The sequence below is a fragment of the Larus michahellis genome, chromosome Z (assembly GCF_964199755.1).
Source record: "Larus michahellis chromosome Z, bLarMic1.1, whole genome shotgun sequence".
Taxonomy (NCBI): Eukaryota; Metazoa; Chordata; class Aves; order Charadriiformes; family Laridae; genus Larus; species Larus michahellis.
The window spans coordinates 25,796,395-25,815,246 of NC_133930.1; the positions used below are offsets into that span (position 1 = coordinate 25,796,395).

The 18,852-nt window shown below is 41.1% G+C and overlaps 1 protein-coding gene across 2 annotated transcripts in view; it reads left to right on the forward strand.

Annotated features, from left to right (window-relative positions):
* LHFPL2 (LHFPL tetraspan subfamily member 2) overlaps positions 1–18,852 on the forward strand; it is a 123,227-nt gene that overhangs the window by 90,958 nt on the left and 13,417 nt on the right. The window contains exons 1-2 of one of the 2 annotated variants that reach the window (XM_074570656.1): positions 15,939–15,959; positions 16,158–16,946. In XM_074570656.1, coding sequence (XP_074426757.1) covers positions 16,517–16,946 — 430 coding nt within the window. In that variant the 5' untranslated portion in view covers positions 15,939–15,959; positions 16,158–16,516. Of the gene's footprint in view, positions 1–15,938; positions 15,960–16,157; positions 16,947–18,852 lie in introns of those variants that run through there. The other variant, XM_074570655.1, reaches the window with a different exon arrangement.

Genomic DNA, 18,852 nt, shown 5'->3' on the forward strand with positions numbered 1-18,852 from the left:
CTAAGTTTCTCCATTACCTGTTTTCTTTAAGAAGCTGTTTCCCAGTGATTTCATGATACGTGTTTATTCTTCTGAACTTTTAAAAGGTCACTCATCATTTCGAGGGCTCTCTCAGATGATTAGTAATTAGAGTCTCACTTCCTGAATAGCAGCCAATCTAAGTGAAAACATAGTAACTGAGTCAGTTTGTTGTTTTGTTTCTAAGATTACAGTTGTAATGCTCAAAAGAAGCTTGTATTCCTGTGATCAAATAGCAAGGCAAGCCTTATGGAAACGATGAGTTCATAGGCTGTTGGTGATGAAGTTAGAATTTTTAAATGGTACTGAGCATTTCTAAGTATATCCTATGAAATCTTTCTGCTCAGAATATCTGAGCAGATAATAAATCTGTGCCAACATATTTACTGTTTCAAAGGTTTTGCTGTAGTTGAGAAGTTTGATATTTACAGCCTTGACATTGTGTATTAGTTTCTTCTGTGAACTAAATTCAAACAATGTCACTAACCAAAGGGATTTGTGTCTTAATATTCTGGGGAGTACATGAGAGCATTTTACCAGCTGAAAGGTCAGTGTTGTAGTCTGTATTTGTTTTGTGCTTTAAGCCACAATTTTATTTTAACTAGGAGCTAAATAATTTTATACATGACAAGTTACTGCAGCATATATCTAGCAAATCTTTTCAAAGTAAAATAAAACAAAACACGCACACCCATCACTCCTACCCAGTGAGCATTGCCTGGATTTTGTTGTTGGAGTCAAATGGGCTTCGGTTTCTTGCTTTCATGACTCGGGGTAAAAAAGTGGTGGGGCGTGTTCTCTGTTTTCTCAGTCTGTTTTTTACGGTGCATCTGTTTGCCAGCATGCATAACAGTTTATCAGTACTGGAATAACACCTACCTCCCTGAGACAGTGTGGGGGAGCATGACTTTGAATTAATTTAGATGCACATGTAGTAGCATTGTCAGACTTAAAAATCTGCTCTATGCCAATGCTTAATTTTATCAAGTTAAATATAAATCTTTTTGTAAAAGATGTTATTTATATGCTACCATAGTTAAATCAACTGAGTTTATAGTATAGTTTTAAAATCAGCATAGGTGCTTTTAAGAAAGGTGCAATAATGGAAGTGTTGCAGTATTCCCTATTTTCCACTATGGATGCAAATATAGCTTATGTCTACCAAGTCAGGGAGAGAAAAAAGCCAAATAGAGGTTTTACTGTGTTAATTGTTTCCATGCCTCATTTGTCTTACAAAGGCATTGCTTGTTCTTGAGTGATTAACTACCACATAAGTACAGCAGCAACAAACCTAAACGAATGCTTTTTTCTCTGCTGTCTCAGAAAGCAGAAGAGAAAATGGACAAGTCATCCTTGTTTTTCTCAATATGGTGCTGCTAAACAGTTATTTTTGAACGGTTTCAAAACCAAGCTTAGGATAATTCCTGCCTTCTAAGCAGTATTCGTATTTGCTCATGATCATAAGGGCATGACTCTGCAGTGTAATGTAAAATTTCTATGAATCCTAGCAGCTGTATTGAACTCTTGGATGCTTTGCTCCCTCAGTTATAAGAGTTTCAATGGTAGGCTAACCTTAGGAAACTCCGTTGTTTGGGGTCTGATAAAGAGATGTACCCAATTTTAGCCTAACTCAAATTGTCTTCAGCAGCACTCTTCTGTGTATGTCTTCTTAGTATTTACAGGAGGCAAAATATAGTTTAAATTGCACGGAGGGATAACTGCCTGCTTGTCCCAAGACCCTTCTTGATCTTTTCCTCCCAAAGAAATAATAGTCTAAGCTTTGGATTTTGCCTGTCGTTCTAAAGGAACACACTGTGGAGAGGTTAGACTTATTTCCATAATCTCATGTTCTTCATAGGTTTAAGGGAATTGCTTACAAGAGTTCACAGGTGTCCTGTTTCTTGGTCTTAGTTGAGAGTGAGTTGATTTTCTTTTTCCCCCAGCACTACATTTTTCAATGTTGAAAGGTTACTGCTATGTTTGATAAATTCCAATCTTCTATATTAAACTTCTTTTTATAAATTCCCTGAGAGGTTTCAAAGGTTAAGCCATCACTGACCATTCTTTTGCACACATATCAATTATCTGCCATTCTTCTACAGCATCTTATAAAATCAGTATCACATTTCCTAGGTCATCACTTAACATCTATATTATAAGGCTTCTGGTTATGTAATTTTTTTGTGCTGGTGAGTGTTATAAAGCATCTGCAGCTCAGAGATACCTGGAGTGAGGACGCCTTCCTGTGTCAAACCTGCCCCAGGAGGTTTATGTTTCTCCAGCATTGTCAAGAAGTGGTGTTGCTGCTGGGCTGCCCCCCTGGGTTTCCTTGGAGAATGGCACAGGCTTTCTGAGTTGCCCTTCAGCAGCCAGTCTCTTGGAGCATGAACGAGTGCATCGGTCTCCACACAGGTGCAACTGCATGTCCATCATTTCTATTGTTCCTCTTCATATTTTAGCACACTCTCACTGTCTTTGAGTATAGTAGTAGTGTATTGACCTTCTCTCAGGCATGCAGTTTTCCTGCACAGGTTATTGTAACAGCCTGTGTTTGCGTTCCCATAGCGTGCTTTGCTCTACCATGCTCTTCCTCTCACCAGCTGATTCCTAGTCTTTATTTTCTTTTTAACCATATTTGCATAAAGATATGGATGTTTTACTGTTACTTTCCTTCCTCACCAGCTCACAACTGCTGCAAATTTATTTTTAGTATTTCACCTTATCTCTTCCTTGCATTTGCTTGTGGTTTAAGAGCTTTCTGCTTATTGTTTCTTTTTATAGCTTCCTGTAAAAAAAAAAAAATCTTAAACATAAATATGGGTTTGAAAACAAGGGAGAGGATTGTTTTACTAGGTATAACTGTGACCAGCATCTTAGTTTTACATTTCAGACACACACGGCTAATTTAACCAAACCTGTCATGTTTGTTTGGGTTTTTTTCTACAAACCAACCAACTTGCCAAGTACCTTTTTATATAGTCTTATTGTAATGGCCCATAAAGAGACCAAAACCTAGTACACAAAGATTTTTCCACATTTAGGGAAAGGAGCTATGTGCATTCTTGTTCTTCTTGCAGCATACTTCATTGCAATTTCAACTGGTTTTAAGCCCTCATGCATACAAGCCAGTGTCTGTGGAATGACAAAGAGAATCAGGGCTGTGCATATGCTGCAAGCAGTATTTGGCTCCAGCATATGGCAATTGAGTGCAATGTTGCTGCACAGCTACGTTGCTGTACAGTTCCTGCTGTTTCTTATTTCAACCTGCAGTTGGGAGACAAGATGCTGAGCGTGTCCTAGGTAAACAGACTCTTCTCAAACTCTTCAAAATGCTTTAGAGTTTTTCTGATAATTTTATGTTAGCCCCCCCTGAAGTGAATACTGATGTTCTTCTTTTGTAACACTGTATTTTGAAAAAAACATTCAAGAGTTCAATACAGCTGGTAGGATTCATAGAAGTCTTACATCACACTGCAGAGTCATGCCCTTATGATTATGATGAGCAAGTACGAATACTGCTTCGAAGGCAGGAATTACCCTAAGCTTGGTTTTGAAACCATTCAAAAACCATTGTTTAGGAGGACCATACTGAGAAAAACAAGGATGACTTTTTCATCTAATATCTTCTGCCTTCTGTGTTCCCTTCCCTAAATAGGGTAGCAGATATTGATTGTAGTGAAAAATGAACAACGTTGTTCTTTCCTTTCTTTGGAAAACCATGTAGAGTAAACATATGTGAGCGTTCTTGTAGTCAGTGACACATGCCTTCAACACAGAGGAGCGCAATTGCCGTTCATCTCCTGCAGCAATCTTTGTAGGTCTCTTCCAGTCCAGAAAAGATAAGCCTGTGAATATTGGTAAAAGATAAGCTATGTTTTCTAGTGCTCTATTGAGACCTGCTCAGCCGGCATCTTAAAATACTGCTGCAAAAAGACTCAATACCAAAGCAGGCATCACCAGCAGTGCAGATACCACCAGCAGTGAAGCCAGCAGCAACAGCTCCACTACCAAAGCTACGTGGTTTTTCCAAATGCGAAGGTGAGCAATCAAGATGGATCTCAGATCTACAAGGGCAGAACCAATAAGGACACAGGGCATGAATTGCAGCTGGGAGAGGACAGCCTGCTGCCGAGAGGCTGCCACAGCACTGGCAACAGCTCTGACCTAGCTGCGCACGTGTACCAGCCGTCCTCGGGGCATTTTCCCAGGAGCATCTGCTTTAAAAGTCTCTCATCTCTGTCTTCCAACAAAGCCTTCTTTCTAGGAGAGCTACAAAAGAATTTGGTTTTGCAACAGCGATGATGTCATCTCAAGTCCCTTGGTATTTTCACAGCTTCAGTTCAGATGAGATCATTATCCAAATGATGAGTCAGTCCAGTTAAATCTTTTGGCATGTTCTGGCTGTGCTGCAAATGGACCAGGGTCCAACAAAAATCTTTGAGAGCCTTCTACTCTGTTACTCCTGTGCCATCTTGACAGCTGAGAGAATACACAGACAAAACTGATTCCAGGAGCAAGGACTCAAATGGTCAGTTCAACCTGTTTGTGTTTTGTTTTTTAACTTCGAAAGCTCTGTTTTACCCTAGTGCTGAAAGTGTAGTGTACACCAGCCAGTGTATTTTTGGAATTTATGCTATGCAAAATGCAGAACTCATCTATCAACTTTAATTGTAGACATTGAATTAAAGTTTAAAAAAACAATACCCCCAAAGAAATAACCCCTTACTTTTTTAAAGATGGCATTCACTGAACACTGATTAATTCATTTGATGTCCAGTTTCATGTAGAATTGTACGCCCTGTCATATAGATAAGAAAGGGGAGCCTCCTGTGCCATTTTGGTGCAATAGGTGCCAAATTGATGATGTTCTGCATGTGTTGCAGACACTACTCATCCAACAGTGCTTGGAGACTGGCAGGGTATTGGATGTGCATGCTAGCTGCTTTGTTGCTTTGTTGCTTTTTTTGATTTATTCAGTTGATTGTTGAATTTGTAACCGATTTTTTTGTCTTAATGCTTTGAGATTATTATAATTTTTGAAGTTCAGCTTTTTATATAGATACTTTTACTGGTTAACTCTAAATAAAATGAGAACTCTAATGTCCCATAATCTTTTCTCTGCTATAATGAAAAATGGATAAGTCTCCTGGTTCAACTTTTATGCAGGAAGAATGGAAAGTTATTTTTGTAAGGAGAGAACATTTCCAAGCTTTTTGCACTACGTATAGACAAAATAAAACGTTAACTGTGTCTAATAGCAAGATTTTATGCACTATCAGATATCTGACGCTTAGTAGCAATCATTGGAAAGCATTTCAGTACGTTAAGCAATGCTTCATTAAAAAAAAAAAACAACCAAAAACCCTGCTGTCAAAGGAAACTAGCTGCAAAAATTATAGCTTTGGCTTTTTGCTCTCTACCTGCATGTTTTTGTTCTCTCCATTTTTAGGTAGTCTATTTGGATTTTTTCTTTCTTTTCTCTCCCTTGACGTTTTGGACCAATCTCATAACTTTTATTACTCAGCAGTGAGAGAACATAGGGTTAAGCGTCTTGAAAAAGAAAAAAAAAAACAATGAGAAAATACTGGTTTCCTCAGCATATTCCATGTTAAGTTCATATGGTTTTAATTATTTGATTGCTTTATCTGAACTATTAATTCTACAGTTTTAACCACATAGACAAAGACTGGCCGAAAAGCATGCTCTGCCTACCTTATCTGAGACAGAGATAAACGTGCAGCTACATGAACTAGGAAGCTGGTTGCAGAGCATAACTGAGATACATATTTGAGGAAAATACTGTGAATAGGAATATATGCAAATGGTGACACGGTGCACAGCTTAAGCTGTGACACTGAAAGACCTTTGTGGATTCGTGAGATAAGGTTCTGAGAAATGTTTAAGTAAATGCCTAGTCTGCGTGACCATATTTTCTCTCAGTTTTTTAAATGCTGTTAAAGATTTATTCAGATCTGCTTTGTCCCTGATGAAATGAGTTAGTTTTCTAGGAGGGCGTTTATAAGTACATGGAAGATAAAATTTATAATTTGCAACCATGTATTTTGAAGAACCAACTAATGCTAATAATTGCCATTATCAATTTACAAAATGCAGTGCACTGTTTAGAATTGTTTTGAAACAGCAAGTTGCATGATGGACAGGTAATGAAACTCTTCCTTGGACTCTGTATGTACACTGTACTTTTAATTTTGCACTGAAGTTCTAATTTATATAAAGCTTGAAATGCAACAAGGAGATCTAATAGGTAATCTCATATTTAAAGACCATTTTCAGAATCCAATTAAACGTGTGAAACTTACAGAGCAGGCAGATGTTTTGAAGGCTGGTAGTATGCAGGGACATTTTCTTACTAATAGATGTCTATCTAGGCATTGGGAGATCTTCGGATATGCAGGTTTGATTTTGATTTATTTGCATTTTTCAAGGGGAAGACATAATCAAGAACTTTCTACCTTTTGGCAACAGTACACTCAGATGCTACGTCTACACTAGTTTTTAGACTGCTTTCAAAAGGATGAATGTCAGTTTTCTTTAAAAAGAAAACTCAGCAACCCAATACATAAAAAGGCTGTCTGTCCTGAAGTAAGTCCACTCTGTATAACCTTGTGGGACCTGTTGAATATCTGCTATTGTCCTATAGCTTCGTTCTCTTCAATAAGGTATGCGTGTGGGCAGAATCAATCCCTTGTAGGTGTTACGACTGAAGTTACGTTCTTCTCTGAACTACAAGTAGAAAAGGCTAGTTGTAGCGGTAAGTTTGTTTCTTTGCAGGTGAATTTGTATTTCCCCATAGGATGGACAAGCTGTTGTGGCCTGTTGCTATGGGAATTACCTGTTTCAACTGTGAATACTTTAGGAAAAAATTACAGTTTAATAATGAAACTGTTTTTCCGCGACCAGGAAGATCAAAGTTACTGTTGGAGATATGATAATTTCATTTGGTATCATTTGTCCATGGTCATACTTGGTAAAGAGTACCTTTGCAGGCAGTGTGTCAGGGCTGGAGACTCAAAGTGACAGAGGAATAGCTGAAGTTTGTGTTTGAAAGATGACAAGAAAAGTTGTTGGCACCAGTGTATGAAACTGAGGAGTACATAAAACCGCCAAAGTTTTAAGGTTTTTAATGGCAGAATTCAGGTTCAGTTCCCAGTGTTGCTACGGATCTTGTTAAATGACTGAGGAACATTTCGTCTGGAAAACTGGGATGTTTAACAGTGCAGTACCTTACCTATAGGCATATCCATACACAGGTCCACTATTAGTTTGCTCCATTAAGTGCTACTCTGACACAAACCGCAGGACATTGGTGGCAGAGAGATGATAGACTGTTTTCAGAGAAAGTAAAGCTAAGAAAGGTGTAGATGCTAGCCCTTTTCAACTTTTTATTAGTTATTAATTTTCACAGTCGTATACATTTTAATGATAGAAAAGGGCTGTCATTGATACCTAATCTGGCAAGTCAAAATGCATAAAACAAGGCAGAATTTTGTACATGGCTCATCTTGTAGAAGTATGTCCAATCTCAGCTTTAGAATTGAATCCAGTGGCTAAAATAAATCATTTGTTTCTTTTTGTTTCTTGCTCTAAAATGGGGTTTCCAGAATTTGAATTATTAGTCTAGATTTGTCCGAGCTCTTTGCAATGAGCTTCCATTTTAAAGTGTAGGAATCTCAACTGAACACAGCATTCCTATAATTATTAATTAATTAAATATGCAGTATCAGAAACATCTCATTTCAGTTCTTTCTCTTGGCCGTGGTTAATAATGGTTAAAGCTCACACTCAGTAGATGTTTGCAGAGATATTGCGTGTCTGTGTTTCTCCAAGTACATCGCCTTTTCAAATTTACTGTTGTATATGGGCCCAGATATTTCAGACGTCTACATGCCTTTCCAGTATGGAAACATGGCAGCTCTGATCCATCACGATGCTCTTCAGATACCTTGAGTCACTATCAGGTCTTCTCAGCGCCAGTGCACTGAAAATCAGTGTTTGCTCAATAACGGTGTTCCTGTCATGTATGTGAGTTTGTACGCGTGACTGTGCTGAGCTGCTTGGCTGTATTGATTATTTTTGAAGGATGTTTCAGTTTGAATTAAGAGGAAGATAAATGAATACCTGCATTTTGAAACATGATAGTTTCTCATCTGTCACTGGTATCATAGCTGGGTTGTTTCCTTGAGGCCTGGATCCAAAGTGCAGCCTGTTCTGAAAGTGCGTCCTTTCCGTGCTGTGGGAACGTTATGCATCATGAAGGTAGGGAACAGTCGATACCTGTCAGGTGACTTGCTAACTGGTGGCTTTCTGGAGGGACTGACGTAGGAGATTGTTTGCAGGCATATGCAGTGAGTAACAGTGCAAATACCTCTGGGTGCTTCCTGTTCACAAAGGGCAGTCCTTGGGTCTACAGCCTTAGATCTTGTCTCCGCAGCAGGATGACCCACCCCGGGCTGTTCAGACAGGCTGGAGATCCATAACCTTTGTGGTCGCTCTGCTCATGCAGCCACAACTGTGAAAGGAGATACGGCAACGGTTTCCTTTCCAGAATTAACTGAAGCAGTGTTTCCTTTCTGGGGGTTTGCAGGGGTATCTGCTTTGCCTAAAGTCTCGTGTTGGCCTAACTTCAACAGGCACCTCCAATAGGTCCCTTTTTCTTAAGCTTGTGTGTCCTAAACAGCTTTTCTTCCCTTCAGTTTGAGAGACTGTTCCTTCCTAAACAGTCCTTGCATCTTTGATGTGCTGTGTTTGTGAGGCTTTTCCTGCCTTAGTATTGTCTTTTTAGTAAGCAATTCTCCAGAGTTTGCTGAGAAGTGGCATAACTGAGTCATTCTTTCCTTTCCTGCCTGTTTTTCTCACCAGCCTCACATTAAACAATAAGCAGTATATTAGTATAATAAATATCTTAATACAATATTCATAAATTATTAAGAGCAGTTCCAAATCTGTCACGATGAACTCATGGGATTGAATTGCTTTTTACAGCAAGCACAGATTCCAAGGTTTTTTGGGCTGATGCTCTTGCTCATGCACACACTATTAACTATTTAAACAGCCAAAGCTTAGCTTCCTTTTAAGGTAAAAATCCTTAGTATAAAAATAGCAAGGATTTGTTTGCTACCAAATATTAGTAGTACTTCCCTTCTGACTTCCCATTTTCCTCCTAATGACCCTTTCTCCCCCACGAAAGTCCTTTAGAATCTGTAGTTAGGGGTTGTAAGAAGTAATCGCAACACAATGAATATATGAGTCTGCTTGATAAGTGTGATATTGTAGGTAACCAAGAAAGGGCGCTTCAGATGAGGCTCTTGAAGGTTGAGACTTCAGTGAGCTAGTGAGGAATCGAAGTAGGAAAGGAAACTCACGATTCCACTCCCAGTTGGTAAATTCCTGAGCAGTTAGGCTATCACTAATTGTAGCCAAGATTGCTCCCTCAGTGATGATTTTTGATGTGATGTGTAATTTTCTCTTGAGATAGCAACAATAGAAATACTACACATTAGCTTTTCTTAGCCTCATAGGTTTTAATAAATTTTGGAATTGCAAAAGATCTTGAGTAAGTTTTCAAAACACAACGTAATGGCTGCAGGTTTAAGGAATTTTCTAAGTCAATAAATACAGAGCAGTGGAACAAATCTGCTTGAGAATTTGCGGTTCAGAGGAGATGCTGGAAATCCAAGTTAGCTTGATCTCCTCTTAGTGGGGGGGCAATAAGCAAAGTTTTGTCTGGATGAGGGAAGAGGGAAATGAATCCTGTGTTTAAACCTCCCCTGCAGTCGGTCTGAAAATTTGGAAACTCTCATTCTTCTAGTGATTTTTCAGTGATGTATTGGCCCCATTAAAGTCAGTGGGAGTTTTGCCATGGCTTTTAATGAGGTCAGAAAGAGAATAGTACATTTCAACTGCTTTTTTTTTAAGTTGGAAATAAGTTTTATATTCATTTCTTTTACAGTGATGTATTCTAGAAACAAATATAGATGTCATTTTCCATAGCATGATAGGAAGAAGCCCCCTTGCAAGATGGGATGTAATAACCATCTCATACTGCATCAGGAGAACAGTCACTGTCAGTGGGTTTCTTGTCGTTTATTTATATTTTTTTTTACCTGTTGCAGTACATAGAATTTGGGCACATGAGCAATAGTTTTATTTAAAGATTTTACATGTTCAAGCTCTGTCTTTGGTAGAAAAAGGCTGAAATCAACAGGGCATAATTCAAATGAAAGGCAAGGAAATACGAGATTTGATTAGGATACTTCAGTGAGTTTTAACTATTTTGCAAAATATTTTGGTTGTATTTCACATCTTATATTGTGCCAACAGGAACAAGACATGATGCATTCTAAGTCTACGTTCCTTCTATTACCAGCGAAATGCATCTGTCTGTGAATAGAGTATGGCATGTTTTCAACAGCCTGTCACAATAATGCACTCATTAATATGCCTGGGCAGGTTTATAACAGTTAAATATTTATGAGATATGCAAATGTTTGCTCTCCTCCTTTAATTCACAAGTGACGACTAATCAAAGCTTTGCTTTCTGTTCTTTGAGTAAAAAGCTCTGCTCTGGAATGTTGTTTTAGGAGGCAATAATTTGATGAAAATATGAAGGTGGATGGAGGGGGAGGGAATCCTTTGCTTATTCTCAGCTGTTTGTCTGAAGCTGTGCAACCACTTCAGCTTTAAAGCACCTTCTCCTGTTTTGTTATCTGATCCTGAATATCTTTGATGACTTTGAAATGTGTTGCATTTAAAAACAAAACAAAGACACACTGAAGCATCCAAGTGTCCTTCTCTCTTCTTGGTCCAGGTGCTTCCTGTGGTAAGTACACACTGCTCACTAGAAGCCAGTGCCAGCAGAGCTCCTTGTGGTCTGCAGAGAAAGCTTGCTCCACACCTTTCGGGACAACTTGTCTTTCCTTAAGTACTAATCCTGTCCCTGTTCTCTTGTGATGGGGGAATGTGATGAACGTACCTTTTCTTACATTTGTAAGTCACCTCTAAGTGCGTGGGGATAGAAATGAGAGGTGCACCTTTGGCAAAGTGGGTTGATGTTCATGATGGTATCTCCTGAGAAATGCTGCATGGTGCCTGGTCCACTACTTTGAAGACTGAGTGGAAGTCAGCAGGAGCCTGCCCTCTCCTACTGACCAGCAGTTCCTGGAAGAATGCACCTCCTGTGAGGGGGTCAAGTGGGAAGAGAAGTTCGTTCACTCACATTTATCACTCACCCAGAAAATGAATAATCTCTAATGCTCATCCCACATTGTCTTAAGTGTTGTCCCTACTGCCTCCATCATTTGGTGGCTGTATCACTCTGCCAGGCAGGGTTAGCTCAAGAGTTGACTAGCTTGCTTGTCCAGCAACACCTAAGGATGGAAGCTGCATAAAGTGGGAGCTCATGTCAACCTGGGGGGGGGTCAGCTTGAGGTAACTGAGTCTTACTGTGTGAGCCTCTTTCTGTTTGTTTTAAATAATAAGTCTGCAAACATCAACATAAATAGCCACTTCCACTCTCATAGTTCAAAGCGTTTTCACAGTGTTTATAACTGCTAACGAACAATGTTTCAGAGAAAGCAGAACCCTGGCTTCCAAGATTTGCACGTTTTGGGTTGTAAGATGCTCAAGCTTGTGTATTGTAAACAAGGTTTAGAAACTCCTCCACGTAGTTGTGCTTTGGACTGTAGCAAGCTTTAGAAGAAAATGTCTAATTGTGCCTGGATTTATTTTATAAATTGGGACTGTTTCAGCAGTCTGTGTGGCCTTCCATTCAGCCGTTTGTTTAAGCCAAGCCAAAAGCCACTTATCTAAAGATGATTTATTCTCACTCTTGAGCTGATGGAACCAGGCTGGGAAGGGTGAAAGCTGAATAGTAGGGTTTAGTCTTAAGCCCCTGTCTTTGGTCAAACTATAAGGGGAGCATGAAGGACTGGCCATAGCATTGTTCTGGAAGGTACTTGTGGGTCTCTTGTGCATTGATTGTAGGATACCTTTTTAAAATAAACAGCCGTGGTATGTGATTGACTCAGATTTGAACTTTGCAGCTGTTCCTTCCTATCTGCCTGGTATGCCAGAGCAAAACCCTGCAGCTCAACATCTCTAAAATCAAAACCTTAATTCAAATATTATAATTTGGATCAGCTTCTAACTTTCTGGGTTTGGCAGTGTAAGTGCAATGGAGGCAAGTGTGTTTCTTTATCTAGTTCAGAAAAATAGATGTTATTTATTTACTTAGCATATAGCAATGTTGTGTGGTAAAAGGCAATGGCTGAACAGTCTGTGAAAGTATTAACTTGAGGCAGAGTATCTGGCTGTCAAATTGCATCTAAAGAGGAAGAAAGTTTTAATGATACTTTAAGATGGTTTGTTTTGTTAGATTAAAACAACCAAAAGATTTTTGCATTCAAAAACTCAGTTTTGTTCTCGCTGGGTGCTGTGAGGAGCCGATGTTCTCACTGACATCTTTTAACTGCGTTAGACTTAATGCAGAGCCTGACCATGAGCATTGTTCAGGGAGCAGTGTAAATGAGCCTGAAGGTGTAGGTTTGATGCGTCCAAGAGCTTTGCTGTCCATCCGAGGAACAGTGGCCTCTGTGGTGGGGTGGGATGGCGCTGCCAAGACCCTCACACTGGGGAGCTGCCGTGGTGTACGGCTCATGCTGGTGCTTGCTGTGCAGGGCTGTTTCCCTCCTGGGGCACCTGCTTCCCCAGCGCAGGCAGCCGCCTTCCACACCTGTACAACTGGATGCAATAGTAAAAGTAGGGGGAGGCCCAAATGACTAAGGGATGAGCCTACTTTTTGTAGTCTGCTTCCTCAGCAAGAATTATTTTGAATGAGTTAATATCAAAGGGGTTAAAGAACCGCTGTATATTTTGAATTTGGGCTGTCAAAGCAAATGTTTTGACAGTCAGTCAGAAGTGGATATTGAGTGGTGTGCTGTGAAGAACATAACAGTTCTGTAATGGAAAAAACTCATCGAGGGATGGGAAACTGCGAGGAGGAATAAACAGCCAGTTTTCAGACTCGCAAGGGCCTAGCTTGAGTTTCTGTTTAAGCAAAAATGGAAGAAGAGGGGTGCGCAGAGTCCTGGAGGGAAACTTAATGAAGTGCAATTATTTAGCCCAGTCTGTAGCTGGAAAGGTTTTGCTGTATGGCACAAACAATCCTGTTGGAGCTGCGTAAGAATTAATTAGGTTCATTTGGAAACTCAAGGTTGGGTGTGTTGGAAGGAAAAGGTTAACTACACAAGTGTGACTAAACTGGACTGAACTGTAACTTTTCTCCAGCATTCTGCAATCGTTCCTTTCAAAGTCCCACAAAGAAGAAATGCCCGTGTCCCTCCTCTGGACTATGTGCCATCCTACTTAATATGTTTCTGTCCACCTGCACACGAACAGGAGTTGTGAGTAGCACTACCATTCAAGGGCATCATTAGAGCAGGAATAACTTTATGCAGAAGTTCTCCCATGAATAAGGGTATGTTGCTCTGGAGATACGTTTTATACCAGAATAAAATACTCTTTACCTGGGAAAAGAAGAATTGTAAATGTCTCACTGGAAAGCAAAGTATATTCTGTTGAACTGTTGTTATTGATGACATTTACCAACTTTTAGGTGTTGTGAAGTTTCCCTATGTTGCGAAACAGGGAAATGTATGTTTCAGCGAAGTCCTGAGATTTGACGCCACCTCCATATCACCTTCAGACAGGCTATTTTCTTTATGCAGTGACTTCTGGACAGACTGTGTTTTAAAATGTTACTGCAATTTATTCTGGCATTGTATTTCAAATGGAAAAGAATCCCATGGTTTGGTCTTTTCCTCTGATTCTAATACAGCATCCCATGTTTGTTATCAGTGCCATGTTTTTATGTCTGTTAGTGGAATTTCAACCTACTTAAGTAAATATGAACTTTGTTCTCATCTGTGTTCAATAAACAGAATTATAGAGTCATAGAATGGTTTGGGTTGGAAGGGACCTTAAAGATCATCTAGTTCCAACCCCTCTGCCATGGGCAGGGACACTTCCCACTGGACCAGGTTGCTCAAATTTTTGTTTGATTTTATGTTCAGCAAGTACAGGGTAAGCAGTAACAGCTATGATGAGTGTTCAACACTTACTTTGCACCTCAATTGAAATCCTGGAGTTAGAAAGATTAGGAGTTCACATGGGTGCAGTGCCTGCACAGAAATACTGGTTCTAGTGCTTTTTTGAACTTCTTGTAAGAAATAAAGACATTTTCTATTAAATTCTCTTTAATTGTGCAGATGACATCAGAAGACTGTAGGTTTATAGTGGATATTTCCTACATTCCAGTTGTTATTTAAAGTGGAAATACTGAGAGAATGAACTTTTTTTTGGCAGGCTGACACTTCAGCTCTCAGTTATTACAAAGGGTGTATTCGAGTCATGAGTCTGTCAGGTTGCTTGAAAACTTCATGCTTTCTCCCAAAAAATGGAAAATGAGCTGAACTGTTATCTCAATATGGCTAAAAGCACATCTGAGTATCTTTTGCCTTTCTTTAAGGCAGTGTCATAACGTCAGACTAAGGTAGACAAAGTTCAATTTTTGTCACAGCAGTTTAAGTCTGTGTATCTGCTAGTACCAGAGGAGCCTGCGGATCTAGACAAGGAAAAGAAATGTGGATAAAATCTTGCGTATGATTCACTACAACTACTATAGAAAGGAGCAGAAATTGCTGGATGAAATTCTGAATTGTTGAAGTTGTGGGTATGTGTTTTGTTTTGCGTTCAGCAGGACTAGGATTCAACCACTGGGCTCGAAACTCCTAAGAAGTTAAATACCAACCCCATGACAAAGCTAAAAAAAACTGGGGATGTCTGTTTTTCTGGTGACCCCTCTGTGTTTGGCAGCAGCGCAGCAATGAGGTCCAGATCTGGTTCTCAACTCTCTTGCCTCCAGTTCAATGTCAGTATTTTGTTTTTTGTGAGGAAAACTTGGAAGTGCTACATTCTCATCACGGAAGGGGTAACGTGAGGGCATTTCCTGCTCCCTCCTTTTGCTTTCAGGCGACACAGTTTCAATTCAAGCGCAGAGGCGTGTGCGATGACCCGTTCATTATTTTGAGGCCAGTATTTGGATATGATTGGCAGTCTAGTGATCTCTGATTGCCTCTTGTACAAAGATAAGTGTAACTCTGGGAATGTCATCAGCTACTGTCGAAAGCCCTGGGGAGCATTTTGCTGCAGTCTCAGCGCGCACAGGACGGTGGGAGGGAGGATTTGAGAGGAGTCAAGAAGCTTGAGGCTGACTGGCAGCCCCTCTCACCGGGGCTCTTGGCCGCATGGCAGCCACTGGGGTGTTTTTTTTTCGCAGATTCCTGTTTCCAGTGGCATAAGTCACCGGAGGCTGACAGTGTTGGCATCAGTTCATGGTGAGGTGTGTGACTTACCTGCAGGCAGATTGCTTTTCTGAAACGCTGGTGCAAAGCTGGGTAGAGAACCCAGGGAAGCACCACTCCTGCAAAACCCGGGCTTCAAAATGATGGGCTTGTGTCACCTCCTCCCAGGGTGGGCTCTCCCCAGCTGCAATCCTGTTTGCCTCCTCTCCAGGCCAGGGTTGGCTCATATGCAGTCAGCAGAAGCCCAGGGCGTTGGACCAAGGTTCTTTCATTGCTCCTTGGACCCAGGTGCCCTTGGCACGTGGAGCTGTGCCCAGCTTCCTTACTGAAGGCGCGCCGTGCTGCCTCCCCAAACTGAAGGCAGGAGCCGCACGTCTGTGAAACTGCTTAAACGTGTACGAACATTTTGCTGGGTTACTGCCAGCAACCTTGGTAATTTCGACCAGAGAAGATGGTGGGGGCGTGGTGGTAGGAGTGGGTGGGACTGCTGGGTGTTACTTAGACCTTTGCTTGCAAAGTGCTTGACAAACACCCGGAATGGGATGGGGTAGAGCAGATGCTGTAAGTATAGCCGGGCAGCAGGAGATTAATCATTCCCCTGGGACAAACCCATGAGGTTTCCAGCAGGCTCTGTTTGACGGGCCCTTGTTAGAGCTTTTGCATGTTAATGTGGATCTGAGCGAGATCTTGGCTCGTTCTGGGGGTGGAAATGAAAACTTTTTTCCACTGCTGATGTGTTGTCTCTTTTTTTTCTTGTAGGTGTGTGATGTCAAACAGTGGGCAGTCCTTGCGGCCTCCCCCGCCAGCCTGCAGTGTCATGTGCCAGTATGAATATTAAGAAAGAAAAGCGTACTTCAGAGTTCAGCATCCCAGAAGGAAAAAAGGAGGAACTAAACGGAGAGAACAAATGACTGCACTGCTTGCAAAACTTGGGGCCGTTCACTTTTTCTCCTGAGAAATTTCATCTTGGCCTTTGTGAGAGAGCTGAAAGAGAAGGCAGAGCAGCCGCAGTGATTTTCCTAAGGTCCTTTTTTTTTCTTTCTTAATTTAATTTTTTCCTCCTCACGCCTGGATTTTAAGACTGCCAGCTGCACTGATCACAAGCGCTGGACATCAATATGTGTCATGTCATTGTAACGTGTCGGTCGATGCTATGGACTCTCCTGAGTATTGTGGTGGCTTTCGCAGAGCTCATCGCTTTCATGAGCGCAGACTGGCTGATTGGCAAAGCAAAGCCGTCAAGCTCTGAGGATGTGGACAACAGAACAGGGGGGTCGCAGGAGCCTTACCATCCGACGCTGGGCATCTACGGGCGCTGCACCAGAATCTCTCACATGCAGCTTTCTAGACGAGACACGCTTTGTGGTCCTTACGCCGAAAACTTCAATGAGATTGCCAGTGGGTTCTGGCAGGCAACCGCTATTTTCCTAGCTGTGGGAATCATGATTCTCTGTGCCGTGGCGTTTGTGTCTGTCTTTACTATGTGCGTGCAGAGTATTATGAAGAAAAGCATTTTTAATGTCTGCGGGCTGCTACAAGGGATTGCAGGTAGGTGCACTTTGACAGCAACTACAGATTTTGATTTTGGGGCCATTCAGCTGAAGAAATACAGTGATTCTGTCCTGTCTACAGACAGGCTGCATTAGGCAGACCCAAAGCAGTTCTATATGCTGGTGTATATTCAAACACAACTGAAATTTATAGCTAGCTACACAGCATGTAATGGATTGACATTGGCAGCAGAATTTCAGCCTGATGCGTGCCAAAATGAACTGACTAGTGTTGCTTTTGTTTGCTATTCAGTTTTTTCCCTCTGTTTGAATTTCTTTCAGTAACAAAAACTTCTTTCCTTTGTTACCAGCAGAGAGCAAAGTTAATACTCACGTTGAGGTAGTCTATCTGCCTCTTGCTACTTTAGTAATTTTTTCATGGACCAAAGGCAGTTCTCTCAGTGTCTCAGAGGCTTCATGACTGCAATAAGAGCAATTACCACCCTGGGGATCAGAAGAGCCTGCAGTCACACGCCCAGTTCTCCAGTGTTTCATGCTAAGCAGCCTCCTTCAAGGCTGTGAGCTTGACAAGCGATACCTTACAATAAGCCCTTCCTTTAGCCAGCGTATTGTTCCGCTGCAGTTACACAGCCCAATGAGCTTATCTTTTCACTGTCCAAGTATCAGTTGTGCTTTTCCTGAAAAGATGAATAGGTTTTAGAGATTTGGTGTTTCTGCTTAAACCCATGGATTTTACAGAGATTAAATGATTGTTAGTAAACCAACACTGGACAGCCCTAGCTAGAGAAGTATTTGGCTTTCTGTCTCGCCAGTGAGCGGTGGGGAGAACCTGTCCCATAGGCAGGTTTTCATCTTTTGTGCTCTGTGTGTGTGGTTGTGTGGAGGAGGAGAGTGGCCTTCTGCCCTACCTCTGGCAGCCCTCAGAGACCTGTGGGGAGGGAGGGAATGAGCCAGGGCCACCTCCTCTTTCCCTCTTGGTGGTGCTCTTAAGCAGATGTTTTCAATTCATAAAATGGTTTTGTTACAACAAAAATAAGGGTTTTTAACTTGTTTGCTCGAAACATGAATCCAGCTTCTCCCCTCTTTACCTTCACTGAGGTGGCCAAACACATCTGTGGCGGCTGTACCTAGACAGGAGGTGTAATGATAGGTGTTCAAACATTTATGAAGCTGGTTTGCTCGGTTGAGGCCTAAATTAATCTTACTCCAACCACACACGGGGAAGTAGGCAAAAACTGAATTTGCTGCCTGCTGCAGCCCTCCAGAGCCAGTGGTATGGGCCAGGGTTCAACTGACGCTGGCTCCTGAAGCACTACTGTGGTGGCTCTCGCCATCCTCCACTTCGCGCATGTTCGGTATAAAAGTATACTACTTATTTCATATCACCCACAATGTAAGGTTTGTGCTTCTGGGGCAGAATTAGATCCCTGAGTTGGCTCAAGATGCTTCTGTTCACATCATGGCATACAATTAGCAGATGACTTTCCTTTAGATAAAAACTACAGGTTTTACTGTAGTCTCTCCTGGTTTACAGAATCTGCCAGAACCAGTGCGACAAGGAAGCAGCTCTGCAGTGAACATTAAGCCAGGGAAGGTTTTAGCTCCTTGCTTTACCCTGTACTTCAGAAATAATCCACAAAACCTGTTTTTCAGGAGATGGCATTACTTGTTCTCTGTTGGAGGGGTATTTGTATCGGAGGGATTGGTTAGCAGCATAAGAAGATGTTCACGTGTCAGACTTGGGTCTGTTGAAAAGATAACTTTACTTACAACTCCGATACCCTCTCAAAATACCTAGTCTAACATCAAGATAGCAGGAAGTAGGTTCTTGTGTATTAGCATACTGTTCTGGAGACAATACATTTGTGAGAAAATATGTGCAAAGACAGTTTTATGTTTTATTATCAAACCAGCTATACCTGTAATGGAATTTGTGGCCTCAA